The 20,859-nt window shown below is 39.5% G+C and overlaps 1 protein-coding gene across 10 annotated transcripts in view; it reads right to left on the bottom strand.

Moving 5' to 3' along the window:
- Positions 1 to 11,027: 11,027 nt before the first annotated feature.
- The window catches only part of sh3bgr (SH3 domain binding glutamate-rich protein), a 46,354-nt gene continuing 36,522 nt past the window's right edge, over positions 11,028 to 20,859 (bottom strand). For all 10 annotated transcript variants that reach the window (XM_065271168.2, XM_065271169.2, XM_065271170.2 and 7 more), the window contains 2 exons: positions 19,943 to 20,000; positions 11,028 to 12,111 (listed from right to left, as the gene is read on the bottom strand). In XM_065271168.2, coding sequence (XP_065127240.2) covers positions 19,986 to 20,000 — 15 coding nt within the window. In that variant the 3' untranslated portion in view covers positions 11,028 to 12,111; positions 19,943 to 19,985. The remainder of the gene's footprint in view (positions 12,112 to 19,942; positions 20,001 to 20,859) is intronic.

Genomic DNA, 20,859 nt, shown 5'->3' with positions numbered 1-20,859 from the left:
AAATGGAAGTCTCATCCACAAACACACGTTGACGCAGAGAACGGCGCTGACTGCGAAGCATCCTCCGAGCTTTGATCCGAAGAGCAAGATCAATGATGGCATCCAGAGTGGGGGGAAGATCGTGAACAGCGATCTCATCCTGAAGCCCGTCTGTCAACCCCTCGACGAACTGCGCTCGAAGAGCCGCTTCGTTCCAGTGGCAGGCAGCCGCTAAGGTCTTGAACTAGATGGCGTACTCGGTGACAGAGTGTTTTCCTTGAACCAAATGTGCCAACCGAGCCACAGCGGCGTCCCCGCAGACGGAGCGATCAAAACGTTTCTCCATCTCCTCGCGAAATTCATCAAAGGATCGGCAGCAAGGATCGCTGGCATCCCACACAGCTGTAGCCCACTCACGAGCCTTGCCAGTCAGCAGGGTAATGACATATGCAACCCGGGTGCGCTCAGAAGCATAACGACGTGGCTGGAGGGCAAAGATCAAGGAACATTGTGATAAAAACGCTCGACAGGAGGCAGGATCGCCATCGTATGGTGGTGGGGCTGAGGCATGGGGCTCCGTCTCATGCTGCTGACTCGTTTGCGAGGTGTTCTGCCGCACTTGGTCAAGGCGAGAGGAAAGGTCGGACATGCGTGTGGATAAGTCCTCGACCTCCTGTGTCGTGGTGGTGAGACGGGCCGAGTGTTGGCCTAACCATGTGCCCTGCTGGGCAAGCGCCGACCGGAGAGCATCAACCTCCGCGGGATCCATCCTGGCAAGTTCGTCCTGTTACGAACGACACAACTCAAGATTCCCAATGCAGAGGTTTTAATGGAACTCAGAATCAGTGGGGTATGTATAATGAAAATAACACTCAATGTCTTCATGTGATGTATGTGTGAAAATGCCAAACACTCTAAGTGGGAAACACAGTAGGACATCCACTTCAATAAACACTCGATGAAATCCTCACAGGGCACAGAGAGGGATTCCTGGTGGGACAATGAGAGAGAGAGGCGGTCAATCCTTCAGCAGAGTCCGTGCTGGACAGCGCACTGTAGCGGTCCGAGTGAAGCGCAGAATTACGCGCCCGAAAGCGCACTGCGGCTGGACAGCGCAAGGTGTAGAGCAGCGCTCGGAGATTCCACAGACAGAGTGTTCTCAGATGAATGATGGTAGACACACCAATCGGGAGAGACTGACGGCAGGACGGGGAAATCTAAGAGGCAAGGCAGCAGAGAGCTCGGTGAATAAACCAATGACGAGAAACAGATAATAGACACAACAGGACTGGAACTAGACAAGCTAGCGGGCAGGTACATACAAAGACGAACTTGCAAAGAACAGAGGAAACGAGGGGAATTTAAATCAAACCGGATGGGCAAATAATAAGGATCAGGTGTGGGACGCCGGTGAGAAGAGTCGGAGATAATGAGGTCACCAGGTGGAAGGCGCGCACGTGTGGAGCTGTCAAAACATAAACACAACACAACACATGGTGAAACAAAGACAAAGCGGCCAATAAGACCGAAATCATGACACTGCTATAAAAATATTTATATTTAATATTTTCACCTTCTAACACATCTGTGAAAAACCCTAAATTGTCTTCTTTAAAACAAGCCCAGGATTAGGCTTCTAGTCCAAAAAAATCCCAGAGAAATATTCATTTAAAGATGTACATCACATTGTCTCCCTCCACTCAAACGGGATTTCCGGCACATAAGGGGTTAAACTATGCCGAACCATGTGTCCTGTATCAAAGCTCTATGGGGTGTGAAAGCTGAACTTTCTACTGATTGATTAGCTAACAGACATAACGTGTATACGCTCGCCTGCCGTCTGGCCAAAATCCTATAGAGCCGTCAGACGTATAATTTAATGCGTTAGACGTCACGGTCACGTGTTGGAGCTGCGCCTTATGTATAATTTGCGTCTGGATGACGTACGCGTAAATAAGCGTCTGAATAACGTATTTGTGGATAACGTACGTGTGTATAAGCATCTGAATAACGTATGTGTGGATTACGTACGTGTAAGCGTCTGTAAAGGATTGCTATTATAGCTAGCTGCACTTCTATTGTGCTCTAAGGAAGGTTTTCAGATCGTAAATGATCACCATGGAGTCGGCATTACAAATATATCTTCATTTAGGACTATGATTATAGAATGCTGTAGTAGTATGTTCATAACGCAGATCTAACAGAGCAGCATTAATGAACTTGGACTATTTAATTTTAGGGTAAAAATTATATTTCCAGGCCAAATATTACCCAAGGTATAAACCATTTTTCGTCCAGACATGTTATGCTGATTAAATATTTTTTTATTTTATAAATCACTAAACTTCACCAATAAATGGCATTTCAAAATTATTGCAGCTAGAGGGCGGTTAGATCCTTCAGTCCCCAAACTTTGGTGTAGCATAAAGTGTTTAATGTTAATGTCACAAGGTGACGATCTTTTCGGGGGCGGAACCGAAAATTTGGAAAGTTCGGTTCCGCCCGGAAGTTTCCGTCCGGCCCGAGAAAGAGAGACACCGGATTTCCGGTAGCGCCGCGAGTGTTAATATCATCAAATCGAGCGCAGCTGTGTGTAGTTAAGAGGAGCGCCGGGTGATTGGAGGACATGAGCATACAGGGCAGTATTTAAGAGCAGTCCAAATCACAGTTTGGGGTCGGTTGTTGACGTTGTACTGAAGTGCTGTGTGTACTCATCGGGTGCGTTGCTGGTGGCGGTCCGGCTCTCTTTCCCAGGCTGAAGCGGTGTAGTTGGAGAGATATTGTGTACCTTAAAGGTTGAAAAACGAACGGATGAAATCGTAAACAAAGCCACAACATAAGGAGAAGAACGGAATATATGTGAGTACAGACCTGTAAGTGGATTGTGTAAACGCTGGAGAGACGCCCTGTTTGGCAGGATCGATGTTTTACCTGTTATGTGGACCAGAAGCAAAGGACAGTGAGATAAATCGTTTACAGTATTTGTGAGTATAACATTTGGTGAAGACGTTCTGTATACTAACCTGTATTTCCAGTGAATACCTCCAAGAGAAGGAGGGCAGCCCTACCCCTGAGATAGCGTGGTGGGCGAGCCGAAGAAATATTCGACGGAAGCTAAGCACAGCGACAAGACCATCAGCTAGATCGAATTTTCCATCACCAATCGGACCTGGGCAAAGTGGAAAGAGACGGGCGTCCTTTGTGTACACTTGAGCGTGGTGGGTGAGTCTTTGTGCTGTGGAAACTTTTACTTTTGACGTGGTGCTGTGTACTGCTGTGTACTGCTGTGTATTGCTGTGTGCCTTGTCAGACAAACCCCCGCCTTCGTACACTTTGTCCAAGGAAAACGAAGAGGTTGCCGGTCTTAGCAGAGAACATCTGAATATATGCTGTGAATACGCTTTAGGTCTACGTAGCGAAGCGGTGTCACGGAAACGTTCTCCCGTCCAGACGTTAGGGGGTTTCTGAAGAACGGCGGTGAAGAACTGAACGATTGGTGTACGTGTGAGTACAATTAAAGGTCACTATTGTTGATGCTTTAACCTATATAATACTTACTGTTGCAGAGAGTGAGGTGTAGGAACTCCGCCGTCCCGGGCCTTTACAAAGGGGCGCCCCTGCTCGGGATACTATCGCCTAACGGCAGACAGAGAAGGGCAGCGCTCGGCCTGGTGTGACGGCGTGACGTGTCCACCCCTCTGTGACCAACGAGCTCGTCGTGAGGGTTCGTCCCCGACGCCGCCCGGAAAACTACTTGTTGATCTGACCTATCGAGAGAAACCAATTGTTGTAAGTCCGCCATCTGGTTGTATTATATTGGCCCCTTTCTAAAGTTTGTTGATTGCAGGGACGGAGAACGCACCGCACCAAAACGGAACGCAATAAGGATCCTGTAAAAGAACGAGCTGTGTGAAAACCTGTACTTACCAAGAGCTCTATCCAGCGAAGAGGTGAGAGCCATCCAAGTCGGATTAACTGTGTCTATGTGTACCAGCCGCTGCCTGTGGAACAAGAGAACGAGAGTGAGCACCCAAGAGAACGAGCTGTGTGAAAACCTGTACTTACCAAGAGCTGTATCCAGCGAAGAGGTGAGAGCCATCCAAGTCGGATTAACGGTGTCCTTGTGTCCCAGCCGCTGCCTGTGGAACAAAGGAACGAGAGTGGGCACCAAGAGAACGAGCTGTGTGAAACCTGTACTTACCAAGAGCTGTATCCAGCGAAGAGGTGAGAGCTATCCAAGTCAGACTAACTGTGTCTTTGTGTCCCAGCCGGTTGCCTGCGGAACAAAAGAACGAGAGTGAGCACCAAGAGAACGAGCTGTGTGAAACCTGTACTTACCAAGAGCTGTAGCCAGCGAAGAGGTGAGAGCTATCCAAGTCAGACTAACGGTGTCTTTGTGTGCCAGCCACTGCCTGTGGAGAGAAAGAGAAGGAGGGTGAACAAACGACAAAGAACTGTACGAGCCCGAGTGGTGAAGTCCTCGTGGAGTGGAATACAGGTACGCAGACAAGAGATTTCACTTCGACAACTCATATTGTTTTACCTCTGCCTCCAGGAAAGAAAAGGAGGGCGCCACGGATAGCGGGGACAGGCGGGAGCCTGGTTTCTACGTCTCCCTTGGGCCTACAGCGCCTTGGACCCCCGTTGCCCCCCCCCTTTCTGTCACTCGCTTGGCCATAGCCTGCCTGGAAGGCAGAGCAAGGAGTTTAGTTTTAATTACCCTTTCCCCAATTCCCCAAGTCTTTTTAAATATTTAAATCAATAAAGATTGTTTCGTATTTTACCCGTTCTTGTCGTTGTCTGGTCATTGGGTTGGCTTTGGGGACCTCCTCGAGGTGGAAGTGGAGAAGGGGCATGGCTGTTAGCTGAACCGTAGCCAGCCCCTGGGCGTGACATTAACATTTTATAATAGCCTACTTAATGTGTACCAGTTGCAGCAGTTTGATCAAAAACCTTTTAGAATTTATGTCTTACGGCTAGTCTGATTTTCTCAGCAGTTTTTATGGATGGACGAATACTTTGGAAATATATATTACAACATAATATATTTATATATTAATAATATAACAACACATTTCAACAATAGTCGAAGATTCGATGCTTCGAGAAGCCTAAATTCGATCCCAATCTCACAGTCGAATCGTCGAAGGTGTGTTATAAAATATGAATAATTCAATTTTGGCTATATGAGGGTATCTGATTATTTCACATATACGGTAACAGCTTTCTCCCAATATATTAGTGCAGCCTATTATCATTATGATAATACTTTGCAAATAATGTGAAAAAGTAGCAATTAGTTTCAATAAATATTTTTAAAGTCCATTAATAAATCCAATGAAAATGTCCTATGAAAAGGGCTACATCTCCATATCAGAAGTTTTTTTAGGTTAATAAATAATCGCAAATCCGGAAATTCTGGCTATACTTTCGTTATTTTAATAATTTCTTGATTTTTATTTTATTTAGGCTCACTCTGAGTTATCTGATGTAATTTTGTGGCTAGTGTTTTGTTCCCCTGCACTTCAGGCATTTTGAACACATTTGTTCTGCATCTCGTTACTTCTGACTTAATTTTTTTATTATAAAGGCAAATTGTGATCTGGTTTAAGTCTGTAAATTTTGGATTTCTTTTCGTTGTATAAATGTTGCGCAGTTGCACGCATGGTGCTGGCACATGTAATTTAGCCGAACGCGCTATTTGCTCTGTGTGTCATATTTAGGAGTTCATAAAACTAAACATAAAAAACTTGAGTTTTTCGACATGTATACATTTTAAAATGTATTTAAAAATGGTGGTTATCTTGTCAAAAGTTGAACTACAAAACAGGTAAGCCGTTTTTTTATTCCGGTGATGACATTTAAAATATATATTTCACCCGATTGTCTCTGGTTTAATATTACGGACGATGATCACTTTAAAATTATAGAAAATTGATTTCTGAAACAAAGGATATAGCTAACCATCTGTAGGCTACCTAAAGTGAATACAGAGATGATCAAAGTTAAAGTAAGCGAGCAGGTATTTCTCTTCCAAATAATAACATAATTTCAGTGTTTTTCTTGTTATATATTAACGTTTAGGGATTTTATATAAATCTTAGTCTTTATCAATTACAGTAACAATCATAAATTGTCTTAATTACCGTTTTTTTTATCATAACTTTGACACTAAATCTACAAATTAAAAAAGTGAAGAATTATCTTTTTATGTTTGTGCTTAATGAAGTAGCCTAACGGTTTTAATGACCAACAATAGCTGGCTTGCATTTAACATAACTAGGTGTGTTTTATAAGAGCTTTTAACTTAAAACATATGACAACAAAAGTGATCAAATTAACATCAATAAAATAAAAATCCATAGTTAACTGTTAAAAAACATAGCTAAAAACACAAAGAACAATAACAAATAAAGACAAAAAACTTTATTAAATTAAGAAAAAAAAATGCAGACGACACAGACGTCAAGTATTTTTAGGCGAGAGGGGTGACGACGTAAATTCTTAACGGCATATGTCACGAAGTCAGCACACGACAAGGGACGCGACGATTGACACGACTGTCTGCTTAGTTAGCAAAGGAAGTTCAGCTTTCACACCCCATATAGCTCCATGAATGACCTTTGCAGCACAAAAATCCACGTGAAAATCAGTTCGGTATTCACTGAGATATGATTAATTAAATGCGCTGATAGCTCATTCCACCAGTCATACAGATTACACTGAGTGGAGCGGTCGACCGATCTAAGATGACGGCCCCATGTCTCGACCGCGCCAGTAGGTGGTAGCGGTCGATAGGGTGTCTACTTATATGATGTCTGTTTAGACTACAGCAGTCGCGTAGCTATGCCAGCTAGGCCCACCCACCTCCCTATCCAGTAAAGCCAATTAGTTATCCTAATGAGTAAATGATGTTGCAATTATCACTATACTTGACCTATAAAATAAATCTTTTTTTTAAACTCTTGTTTGCTATTATAATAAGGAATAAGTTAATTTTGTAAATAGTAGTGCAATAAATAGCGCATTTCAAATAGCCTCCTCGCCCCTCTTATACCCCACATCATGAACACCCGGTTTAAGACTGACATGTAAGGAATAATGAGAGCTGCGCTGCTTCATTGTCTTAGAATGAAGTTCACGAAGACCTTCGGTGAGAAGACTTTACACATTGATGGTGCACCCTTTAACATCACTGTTGAGGATTCTGAACATGAGGTGTTGGTTCAGCAGCTAAAAAAGAAAAGTCTTTGCAGATAACATTTGCGCCCACTTTTTTGTTCAGGCGCATTGTTGGTGCATTGCTATTTTGAGGCAAATAAAATAGACTACGCCACTGACCAACTAAAACTGGGTTGAAAGTCAATGGAGCAATATTGCTAATGAGCGCGTTAGTAATATGCGCCTATAAACGGGACAACAACGCGCCTTTGCTTATTACAGGGATGCACAGTAGCACACAAACGTTTAAAATATGATAAATCAAAGGATTAAAATGTTAAAATGTTTAAAAAGATTATTATTGAGTGTCTTGGACATAAATGAGGACCGATTATGAGACGTTAGAAGGCGTATAAAGCTGCTTCACCTGTAGCCTGGTAAGTAATTACATTTTTTGCTTAAAACAAATGCAAATATTGCATTTATTTAGATTTTATTAATGCTACACCATAGATTTATTATATATGTTGACTTTGTACCTGTGGATATGATGAGATGAGAACCGTTTTTATGTTATTCTTAAAAAACACCCACGGCGCTGTTCTAGTGCTGAAATGGCACGTTTGTAAAATTATTTATCTCCTGTTTGTTACAAATAAACCATTTTTAAAGTACAAACCTTTTCTTGCATATTTGTAAATTATTCTTTGAGATTACACTGATCATGTAGGCTATCCATACATTAAAGTGTAACTAAACCCCTGGTCAGAGCCTGACTCCACCCACTGGCAATATTTGAAAAATGCAAGAAAAGTGGGCAGATCCCAACGGAGATAGAGGGGACGAACTAAGTGTGTGGTGAGATCGTAACAAGGGCGTGGTGATCTTGAACCTGCTTACGTCACGAGTCATTTTTTGGACCCACCATCCAATAGGAAAATTCAACTGCAGTAGCCACCGTTCAACCTGAAGAGGGCAGCACTCAGACGTTTTTACACCATATATTGTAGTATTGAAACACTTTACATCCAAATGTCAAAAACTTACTAAAATCAATGAACAGCACTAATAAAGCCCCATTCTTACAGATCATTAACTAAAAAAAGTTGGTTTAGGGTTTAGTTACTCTTTAACAACAATTAAAAGCCTGCTATTTTACTTCCATGACTGAAAGAAAACGACTTTTAAAGATTTAAATGTAGAATTTAGTTGCAAAACGAGATAACTCCGTTTTTAACATTTTTTGTCAAATTATTAGTATGTTATCAGTTTATTATTTTGTTTTATAATTCTACTTAGCTGTATAATTTAAGTTATGAAGGTTTAAATCAAAACAAACCTTGAATTGATATTAATTGGAAAGCACAACCAAAAAACGAGATTTCTGAAAAATAAAAATAACGTAATTATCTCGTTTTGCAACGAAACTCTTCAAATACCAACAAATTAGGCTACTATTTAAAGTATTTTTAAAGTACAAAGCTTTTCTTGCATATTTGTAAAATATTCTTTGAAATAACACTGATCATCTGGGCTATCAATTTACAGCAATTAAAAGCCTGCTATTTTTTACTTCCATGACTGAAAGAAAACGACTTTTAAAGGTTTTAATATCAAAAAAATAACAATTTCATTACAAGTAAAAACAACGCAATTTTTAAATATCAATCTTAAACTGGTGGTCTTTTTCCTCCGCTTAGTTTTTTAGTTTACAAATTCTGCCAAAATATGGAATCGGGATGGCGCCAGCGCAACTGGCTTTTAAAGAGGATGAGACTCGTATTGGTTTATTGCACATTGTGCTTAGATTGTTAAAATAGGGCACATACAGGCTTTTGTTCTTAATAAACGGTGATATATTGAAGCTGGTGTAGTTGTGTGTTTGTATATTTTGATAATAGATGCATTTTCGGTTAAGGCCCACCTGATTTTCTCTGGGCCCACCCACATTGTGAATCCTGGCTATGCTAGTGGACTACAGCCCTCTACTTCCCGATTGAATGACGTTAATAAAACAGTTATTAGGTGTGTTCGACTTCATGTGGCGCTGCGCAGACCGATCGGCGGCTGCACTCATGCTCATACACAGACATTCAAAACAGTATAATTCACTTTATATGTTGTTTACTTCTTACTAATAATGTTTATTGCGATAAAGCAAGCAAACGCCACGTGATCAGCAATGCCTTACGTAAATGCAGCAAACTACTGGGAACCACAGCATGTCCGACTTCACGTCTCCGTTTTTAGCTCATCCCCGCCTACACGCGGCTAATCTCGCCGATCGGTTACATCCAGCTGCAGCTGATGTCGAACACACCTATACATGAATATCAGCTGACGTCACTCACTTGCGCCATTTTGAGGATCTGAAGTGGTCGCAAAAGAACTAGAAGCTATGCCTTCAATATGCTGTGAGCATCAAAGTCACTATTTTAACAACACTAAGAAGGCTCAACACAACATGATATTTTGCTCGAAGTATCGCCTGTGTCTCTACACGTGAACTCGAGCATTAAGAACATTGTTTGTGAACACAGAGTTAACTAAAAAGAAGGTTTTGAACAACTGACTTTGGATGATTTGGCGTCCGCTCGCCGCCTTCTTCCCAGTCAAGATGTATCGATCTCCAATTGCGACGTAAGGAGGGAGGAGAGTAAAGATTGATATCTCCTAAAGCATAGTTCCATAAAAATGTTGTTTTGTTGCAAGTGAAAAACAATATTGACCTTCTAGTTGAAAAAGGAGCCTCATATGAGAGGCATTCATTCGCATTCGGAAATCGATTATTTACGTCTGGCAGAGATGACGAGCGGACACCATAACAGCCAAAGTCAGTTGTACAAAACCTTTATTTTTAGTAAACTCCGTGTGCACAAACAATGTTCTCAATGCTCGCGTTCATGTGTACAGATCCAGGTGATACTTCGAGCAAAGTTTCATGTTGTGTCGTGCCTTCTTACACTGTAAAAAAATTCCGTAGAAATTGCAGCTGGGTTGCCGGTAATTTACCGTAGATTTACATTTATGTTATTTACTGGCAAGAGTTTGTTCAAAGTTAAATGAACATTAAACATTTACAAGTCTTTGTCTTTACAGAGTAAAACTAAAAAAACAGCATCAAGCAAAACATTCTGGGAAACAAAATCTGAAGCAAAAAACAGAAAAAGGTTGATGATGATTTCTGGTTCCCAGAATGCTTTGCATGAGGCTGTTATTGTATAGTTTTATTCTGTAAAGATAAAGAGTTATTAATATTTACAATTTATTTAACTTTGAACAAACTCTTGCCAGTAAATAACATAAATGTAAATCTACGGTAAATTACCGGCAACCCAGCTGCAATGACATTGTAATTTCTACGGATTTTTTTACAGTGTATGTTGTAAAATAGTGGTAGTTCGGTAGCAGCGGACAGCGGCTGGAAGAACGCATCAGGAATCGAGTAGGCATCACACCCTAACCAAGATATATATTTTTTTAAAGTAGCGTTTATTTTCATGACAGTCGAGATGCGACATGTTGTCTTTCGTAGCCCTTTACTGTATCCGTAAGAATCATAGACAGTAAAAGATAAGAAATCCATAAATCGTAGCAAGGTAGCCAATGCTTGTCAATAGCCTACTGGTACTCGGTAGGTCCTCAAGATGGCGGCATGACGTAAAAAGTCACATGACTGAAATCCATCTATTGACTAAACTCTGCCCACAAGGAATACGTCAGTCGCCTGCTTTGGCGCATACGGCTCTGCTTAGCTAAGCTGCTTTCGAATCACAACACACTAAACAAGCTACAAAATCAGAACTATTTGGCACCCCACCACCTTTGTTGAATGCCATCTTTTAAATACAGGGAATGTATTGACAAAAGAAATAATAGAATAGACAGGGCTTTTAAATGTTTTATTGGCAAATAAAGGCATTTCCAGTCATTAAGCTCTGTCTACATACAAAGTGCTAACTTGACTACAGAGAAGCAGGTGCTGACATCACATAATCAGACTAAAATATACTGACATAATAGACTGCAAGCATGAGGGGATTTTAACTTTTACAGTGTTTTAATCTCTCTAAAGTAGAAGTAATTCTATATCTTTTAGCCCCTACCACATTAAGCAGTTACTTGGCAGTTTAATTTAGCCTAATAAAAAAATATTTACACCACCAGTCAAAGATTTGGATACACCTACTTATTAATTTTTAGAAGTTTTTTAACATTTAAGTCAATAATACTGAATTTGTCAAAACTATGAAATATGCTAATTAAACTAGGCAGTTAGGATTTCATTTTAATAAACTAGATAACCTTTGTCTAAAGTAATGCTACAATTCTCGGTCAACTTCATGAGGTGCACAGTGGGATGCTTTTCAAACAATATTGAGGAACTCGTATTTATGTTTATCTACTTGTTGCCATATAAAAATATTAACAAATTACAGTTTTAGTTTTGTAAAGAAATTCCTAGGCAGTTTATATTTACCCAACCGCAAATATTTAAACATAATCCTAAACCAAGATATTCTGATCAAATCACATAAAAATATCAGTCAAGTGTGTCCAAAATTTTGATCGGAAGTGTACTTCACAATGTAAGACACTCACAGAAGTATTTTCACGCATTGGTTTGGCATATATATGAGACCTGTTTTGAGACATATGAATCTACAGAACATTCTCAACATGTTAGTCACAAACTATGATCTATATGTACAATAATAAAAAACATTCCCTTTATTTCATTTTTAAAGCAGCAATATATGTGAACAATAAAGCAAAAGGCATTTTGTGACCTCATCAATGTAATTAGTGGGATAAGGTACAGTTTTTCTACAGTTGGCGCCTAGTTTGTCCTGAGTGCATGTTCTTCAGTGCAGCGGTGTCACATTTGCCTGAGCAACGCTCTGATACAGGTGTTTATGGGAGTTTTTGGCAGACAGCTCCAGGGCAGGTGGCATGTTACTGTACTTCATGCTAAAATACAAAGAGCAGAGAAAGTTTATACAGGGTGAATGTGTTCAAAAATTCATGAATACTTGTCTTATCAGTGGTTAAAGTGTCTTCCTCACTGCTGAAATGCTCAATAAAATTGCAACAGAATGCAGCAGAAACTATGCATGTTTTGATTATCTTTCTGAATCTGATCTCTAATAAAAGTCCTTTACAAAAAATTGTATCATCTAGTTTTTTGCTCATAATTTGGTATTTTTGAAGAAACCCATATTTGGCACATGACAAAAAGAGAACAACTGAAGATAGGATGAAACAGGTTTTTTGTTTGATAGCAGAGGGTTGTTCTTTCATTTGATATATTGCATGTTTATATATTTAAAGTGACACTTTGTAGTTTTTCAACCTTTATAATATATTTTCAAGACCCTTGTGATGGTACATCGACTTAAAATAGGTTGAATGACATGTCTACCATAGCCTGGCGGGGTCTGTATCTCTTTTACTCGTACTTTTAAACTTGGGGTTTCTGGTAGTAATCGGAGCACAAAAAAGAACTACAAAAATCTGCTTTACGGCATACGTCACTTGCTCCACTTCCTCAAATTCGGACGTGAGAGCGCAACTATTCTTCATTTAATTGATGTTTTTGTCATGGCCAAAGCAGCAACTAAGAAAAAGAAACCCAAGGTTTTGTCAGAGGAGGCCAGAAAGAGAAAACGGGAGAGTGACAGAATAAAAAGAAGGACGAGGATCAATTACATTGGGTCAGCGTTCGCTCGCTTGCATGAACTAAAGGAGATGAAGGGGTTCCTGACCGATGCTGACTTGGCCGTCATGCTTTTGGACTAGTAAGTAATGTTATATTGCTTGCATATATAAGTCCTGTCTAGGGTCAACACAATTTTTTTACGTGAATTTTACTGGAGGCTACTTGGAGAGTGTAGAGAGAGACTTATATCATGTGACATTGTGGCACCGTGGTAACCTCATGGATCTACGACAGAGGCAATCTGGGTTCGATTCCCCTTTAAGGCAATTTTTTATATAAACTTTAACCAACCGACCACCGTTACAACTGGCTTGTAAACATGAGCTACGCAATCTTTTGGCGTTTGAAAAAAATAAAACTCATGAAATTATATTCATATGACATGCTGGAAGGCACACTTTGTGACCTAAAGAGTTGTCTTCTTTTTCTTTGCAACAGTGCTGCGGCGCTTGTGGCCTATAGGGGCGCTAGACATGAAAAATACATGTAGTGGCCAAAAAAGTTCTGAGGTGTGCCTTTAAAGAAAATTTTCTGGAAGGCATTAAACTCTTGAGCAAATAAAAAAAATGCTGGTGCGGCACTTAGCTTAGCCCAGTTCATTCAATGGTACCAAACAGAGATGAAGTTAGAAATGACCAAACACATCAACGTTTTCCCTATTTAAAACGAGTAGTTATACGATCAAATATGGTGGCACAAAATAAAACGTGGCGCTTTTAAAAGCGGGTTAAATAGGGTAATTATAATGTATGGCGGAAGGAGTTTTACTGTGCCACCATATTTGATCGTATAACTACTCGTTTTAAATAGGGAAAACGTTGATGTGTTTGGTCATTTCTAACTTCATTTCTGTTTGGTACCATTGAATGAACTGGGCTAAGCTAAGTGCTAACAAAGTGTCGTCGCGCGCCACAGTGCTTAAGTGCACGCACCAAGATGATAGAGGGATGTATCGACTCTTCTTAGTTAAGGTAATAACATAGTTTTATATGACAAAATGATGGAGTATCCCTTTAAAGACAATTTGAGCTATACAATAATCTTTTTGAAGCACTTTTATTATAGTATAAAATTATATGACATGATATTATAGAAAGCTTCAGCAACAACAACAAACAGCTTTTGTGGACCAAACGTAACTTCTGATGGACTTCCACACAGAATCAATAACAACAGAGCCATTTTAGTGTAGATATTTCTGATAACAAGCAAAATAAATGACAAGTAAATTACCTTCTTTGTGATATCAAATCTAATGCATAACAGCTACTACACTGACCAGAAGTAACATTTTTAAAATTGCTTCTTTCTTGCTTATAATGACAGTATAATTTATATTGCTATATTATTGCTGTCCAGGGTCGGACTGGGAACAAAATTCGGCCCTGGCAATTTTCTCGTGGAACGGCCCACAACTGGACCGACGACATCCCCCCTCCCACCACTAAAATCGCCCCCCTAACCCAATGCTTTGATTTATTGAACATTTATATTAATTTCACAGTATAGTTAAAATTCAACCACCCCAAACTCTCTTTGCCATGAACAAAGCTGACACTGTTTTGTCAAAGCACCACAAAAACACTTTACTATTTTTGCACTGATATATGAAGCAATACTTGTGTAGATAACCCCTTTTATCAAACTCTATTGAATACAATAATATGTAAAGTATATTAATGATAGAAAGTGCAGGTCTACAGACTATAAAAGTGACCGGTGTTATAATGGTTTATGTAGCTTTCTTCACTTTCTATTAGATAGAGCAGAAGCAGTAAAAGTGTCTCTCTTTCTATTCCTCTCTTGCTGATTAAAAGAGCTTCATGCACTCATTATGTCAGATTCAAAATTCTACTTGCTGTCACTGTGACAGGTGAGTTTACATTACAGCTTTGCGTTTTTATATCTTGAGTCAGTGTATAAGGACTGTTTGCCCATTTGAGCTATAATTGCTCGTTTAGTGCAATGGGCTTGACATTAACATTGCTTATTTGCTACCATCTCCATCTCTTGTATCTAAAATGTTTGCTCAGAAAGCAAAGATGATTTATTAATAATATTTATAAAAATACGAAAAAGAAAGTGCATTGTGACTTTCAAAAGAAGAGGCAGTTGTTACAGCCATATAAACCAGAGGCACGCTTGAGACTGCACATACACTTAAACGCATTAGCGCTGACTGACTCTGATCATGGACCCGAAGTAATTAAACTGGACAGACCCAACTGCCCCTTTGAAATATAGACCCGGAAGTGTACGGGTCCTCTGTGAAGACCTCTAATGCCTGGCTCACACTACAGGATTTTTAAAATCCTGGCAGATTATGAAATCTGGTTGCAGCACACACATAAAGAGAATCTTGTCAGATATTCTTCTCTCAAATCTTAAACATGCTCACACTACAGGATTTAAAAATCCTAGTGCATCACACACTTAGGCCTGTCGCGATAACAAATTTTGCTAGACGATAAATTGCCTCAGAATTTATCGCGATAGACGATAACATTGATGCTCCGGGGCCATTATAATAATGCAGATACACCTTTTCAAAGATCTATAAACTTTTATTTCTAAACAATAAGTAATACTGGAACTGGAAGACATTTTAAATATCCACAAGAAATGAACAAAATAACAGGATGATTGCGTTTTAGGTGCATATGCATGTTTGTCGTGTTGCCACTACAAACTGCTACGTTTTTACCACAAATGCGACATAACGGCTCGTTCAGGTTTAGTGGTTCACCTCGGTCATTAGGTTTAAATCCAAAGTACTCCCACACTGCAGCTGTAGCGTTTGGTTTTGAAACTTGGCTGTTTACACTTGGTATTAAGATGTGTTTTTGATCAGATCACAAGTGGACGAGAGAGACATATCACGTTTACACCTGGTATTTAAATCCGTCTCTTTTGTCCACTTTCGACCGATTCTGTGCTGAATACTGTGAGGGGGTGGTCTGTCGAGACGGTGGGCGAGTCTCTCCGCTGTCATTTGAACGCCAGCGGGAGTAATTATGAGTTTATATGGACGCAAACTAATATTATGTCCACTGCTTGTTTAGCAAGTAAACATGCTGCACAGTATTTTCTACATGTATATGTTAGAGCTTTCTCTGAATTTTCAGCGCAATTGATGAAATAAGATCGCGCAACTTTCACACGCTTGCAAAATGAAACTGCGAAGATTACCCGCTTTAGTTTTTCAATGAAAGGCTAAAAATAGCACTGTTCACCTTGTGTCAGAAAAGTCAGAAAAGACGTAAAACATTGTGATCCGATCGATAAAAACGCATGTTAATGACAAGTGTAAACAGCCTCTAGTAAATCCATATTTTTCTCCAACTCTCGTCTCAACTAGTGTTTTCTCCTGCTACACTTCTCACGCGGCGCTCATCCTCCTCAGTACTCCTACTGTGATAGGCTACACCAGGAGTCCCCCCTCCCCACACAGATCATGCGACTGACAAATGACTGACGAGGGTTCACTCCTTGTCACTCGTTGCACGGAGCGGTCATCCAGTCTCTTTGGTAGAGAGAGAGAGAGACAAGGAAAACAAACAAGCATGCAAATGTGAATTATTGCGGCCGAAAAAAATGATCGAGCTCATTTTATTTACCGTGCGATTAATCGATTTATCGTTTATCGCGACAGGCCTACACACACTACAGGATATTATTAAGATTATCTTGCCAGAGCAAGCACTTCACGTCACCTCAGGAGAAGAAGGAATGAAGATTATGACACATTTATTATGATTTCTTTTTAAATATTAACATTTGCTAGCAGCTTTCTATTTGAAACCTAGGCAATTTCTCATCCTCAGCTCTTGTTTATGGCAACGACATGATTTAAGGATGTGTTATGCAGGCAGTGTTTAAATGCATACTGTAGCTGTGTGCACAATCTAGCACCAACTAGTCTAATCCTCATGCAAGATTTATTTAAATTTAAATACATCCATTTAAAAACATATTTTAAATATAATTGGCTAGCCTATATATCACTATTTTTTGCACATTTAGGAGTTACTATTAAGTGATGTTGGCTGTTTCTATTAATGCTCTGTTTTCCTGTTTCTTCCTAACAGGAATATTATTGTAGGTTTATTATAAACTCAATAAAGCAGGATTTGATCTGCATGCTAACAAGCTATGCCGTAGCAATTGACTCAAATGGTGGTCGAGCAATCTGCAGCGCGATGGGGGTAAAATCCATAAAACTGTGGTCAACAGATTGTTTTTAAGATATTTTAGAGAATGTTTATAAAAGAGTGAACAACGTGAATCAAGCAAGGAATTAATTTCGATATTTTAAATAGTCTGTCTGCCCGACGAGCTGCAGTTGTGGCGGAATGAAAGTAGAATGAAACATTAACTTCCACAAACTTTTTCTCCGGCTGCGCTGTCTACCCGTACTGCAGCTTGTTTCGCGGTCCCGAAAGCTGTCAATCATCTCCGTCTCTCAATGATTGTTGTGAAGTACTGACGTAATTTTCCGGATTTAAAATCCTTAAATATCAAACATGTTTGATAAGATCGGGGCGGCCCCGATTTGCTTGAGAGCATATCGGAAGGTGTAAGTTTAGACTTTTAAACGTCTCACAGTCACATTACATGATAATCCGGGCCGAACTTCGGAGCCAATCAAGGTCCATTGCCCGATTTTCCCTCGGATTCTCGGGAGGGGAAAATCGGGGCATACAACTCTGCTCAAGTTCATGGACACATTGGCCCTCATTTATCAAAAGTGCGTACACCAAAATTCCAGCGTACACCTGGCGTAAACCCAAAACCACGGTGACTTTGAGATTTATTAATATGGACGTTGGCGTACGGCACGCTCAAATCCTACGCCTGCTCAGGAGGTGGTGTACGCACATTTTGAGTTAGTGCAGAAATGCGCAAACACTTCCTAACACCACAAAATGCACTGACAAACTAAAATATATGATATATTATGACCCACTGTAAAAAAAAACATAATAATTACAAACTTCAGTGTTTATTTTTATGCAACATGGACTTCAATGTTTAATTTGAGAGACTTTACCAAAGCATTTGATTTGTATGCATATGTATTCCTTCAGTTGAGAGCCTGGGCGCTTTACCTGACGTTTCAGGGCAAAGCATGTGAGCGGAGCGGAGCCTTGAGCGGTGCGGTAATATTACCATCAAAGCGCCTTTCTAAAAAGTCAGCTCGCTCAGCACCGCTCGTTGAACCCAGAACGCCCTTTGATAATTTGCTAGTTCGAGAATCTGTTAAAATGTCTAGCAATAAGTTGTGGAATTCAAGCCTTATACATAAATGTAAAGTAAAAATCAAAGTTAAGTTTGGACAGGAAGAAAACATTAAAAGGCAGTGCGGAGAGACTGTAAAAGTTAGCAAATATTCATCCTGGAATCTGAAGCGGCACATTGCAAGAAAGCACAAGGATGTGCTACGAAAACATGGTAATAATGCATCAAAAGGTAAGCTAGTTACATACTATTCGATGATAAATAAATAGCTACACATGAATAGGTAAAGTAAAATGTTTGTGTTGAATGGAGCCATAAATCCGATCATGATGACATGCGGACAAAATCATGGCCACGAACTATCTTTTATGCTACATTATGGACACTTCTTTTTCTTATTTAGTCTAAAGTATGGCCATAAATATAAAATTCGTTCCCAATATTCAACAGTTTGTTCCTTGGGATTAATTATTATAATATTTCGTCATTACTATTACAATTATTATTACTTCAGATTATGAATTAGCCTAGTAAAACATGTGGATGTCTTGGAAACAAATTGTTAATTTGAATTATATCCGGAGCTCCGTATCAAACTGGATCTAGCTAACAAACAACTGTATGTAAATACAGAAAAACACACTATAAAAGTTACTACATCATTTTAAAATATTATTTAAAAAAAACTTAACCGAACCATTAAGCAGACATATAATTTAGATGTAAGCAACAGTAAATAATAATAATAATAATAATAATAATAATAATAATAATAATAAATAATTATTATTCTAAATATCAATTAAGCGTCATTAATAATAAAAATAATACAAATATTACAAAATGTCATGCAATTATTAATGTGTCTTTAATCCCGCTCTTTAAACTCCCAAATAAAACAATTTTGTTTCTTTCCACTTCCCCGGTGTCTTCCTTACCGTCTTTCGTGTGTCAATGGCGTAAAATGAGGGCGTGGGGGAGGCGGAGACTTGAATTTATATGGGCGTGTTATTCTTATGACGATCGTTTTCAGCCGCGGCATTTATGAAGGGCAGATATTGCGTACACCTGAATATCAACGGTACGCACAGTTTCATAAATCAGGCGGTGAGAGGAGTGTAAGCATAATCTTACGCCAACATATACGCCCTTTTCTACGCAAGTATGATAAATGAGGGCCAATGTGACACTGAGCTTGCCTCGGCTTGCACTTCATCAAGAAACAGAGAGCACGCTAACACATACCGAACTCGTTGGAAGAGTCACGTGCTCGCACGCAAATGTCATTGTCATGGAAAAACAAAAAAAAGTTATTCCAGATATACTTGGGTGGTTGTTGGGCAACTTTTTCTCGCTGATCTTCTCCGCTCCCCCTTTCATCTTTTTGGAGCCTCTGTTGTCCATAATGATTATTCTTAAGTGCAAGGCAAAATGATGCGCTATCATCACTGTATATTTCCCCATAAACCTAGCGGCTGCTTAAAACAAATCCATTTGAGGGGTGGAGCAGGGGGGCGCGATCGTAACACACACTAAACCGGTCATGAAGAGGCCGAAAATATTTACCTGTCACCCGCCCCCAAGCCAAATGCAACTGCATTTATACATGACGGGCAGAAAATAAATAACTTTAACATTTTGGCATAAATAAATAAATAAATCTCGGGGGCCACTGGCCCACATGTCGACCGGCCCACCGGGCATTTGCCCGGTTGTACAGATTATCAGTCCGAGCCTGTTGCTGTCTAATAACAATATGGACACTGGGCAGTCGGCTTCCTACTGTGGTAATGTTATCCTACAACACCATTAAGTGGATGAGTGAAGAAAGAAAACATGTATTACCTGTGTAGGAAGATTCAGCTCCAATATTCATAGCTTTAGGAAATTAGTCTTCAGCCTCCTGTAGATAACACCAACCACACAGTTTACAATAAAATATATAAATAGTGTGCTTTAAATTCTTGGTAAAGTGTTTACTTCTTGCATAAATTACACCTATGACTTTAGCTATTTTATAGAAAGTACATCATGTGTCTCTCGTTCTAGTATTCATACACACATTGTGGTTTGTACTGTATAGTCATGGCAGTAGTTAAAATAATGAATAGTATTGAATTATAAAACTGAACAAACTATTGAATATTAATGAATAATTGTAACAAATAGGTCTCACTTAATATTAGAAGTAGGGATGCACCGATACAAATACTGGTATCGGGTATCGGCCTCGATACCACATTTTCTAAAGTACTCTTTACTCTTTAAAGTACTCTTTCCCCCGATACCTGGAATTGATACCACGGTCTGAGAAATGTCTATGTTTGAGCGGTGTGTAAGGGGTTAATGCCTCGTGTTGTCCAAAGAGGCAGAGTTTATAACAAACTGCAAAACCAGTCCTTTGTTTTTTTGTGAAATTATATGACTAAAGCGGTTACCTGTAAATTTAAATCATGTTTTTTTATTAAGTACTCGGTATCGGCAAGTACTGAAATGCAAGTACTCGTACTCGTATTCCAAAAAAGTGGTATCGGTGCATCCCTAATTAGAAGTCTTTAACTGCTGTGTACTTGCAAAGCATTTAATACATTGTACTCATTGCATACATGCATTTTGTTTAGAACAGGTTCAGGGTCAAGAGTTAATGACATGCATATGCTTTAAACATATACTAGTACAAATGTAAAAAAATTGAACATACACAGCTACGCACATACATAGCGAATAATAATACATATGAAAAGTTCCAATCAGGATTCAGG

Source organism: Paramisgurnus dabryanus, chromosome 8 (genome assembly GCF_030506205.2).
Source record: "Paramisgurnus dabryanus chromosome 8, PD_genome_1.1, whole genome shotgun sequence".
Taxonomy (NCBI): Eukaryota; Metazoa; Chordata; class Actinopteri; order Cypriniformes; family Cobitidae; genus Paramisgurnus; species Paramisgurnus dabryanus.
Note: the sequence above shows the minus strand (reverse complement) of the source record. Positions and strands in the feature narration are given on the sequence as shown.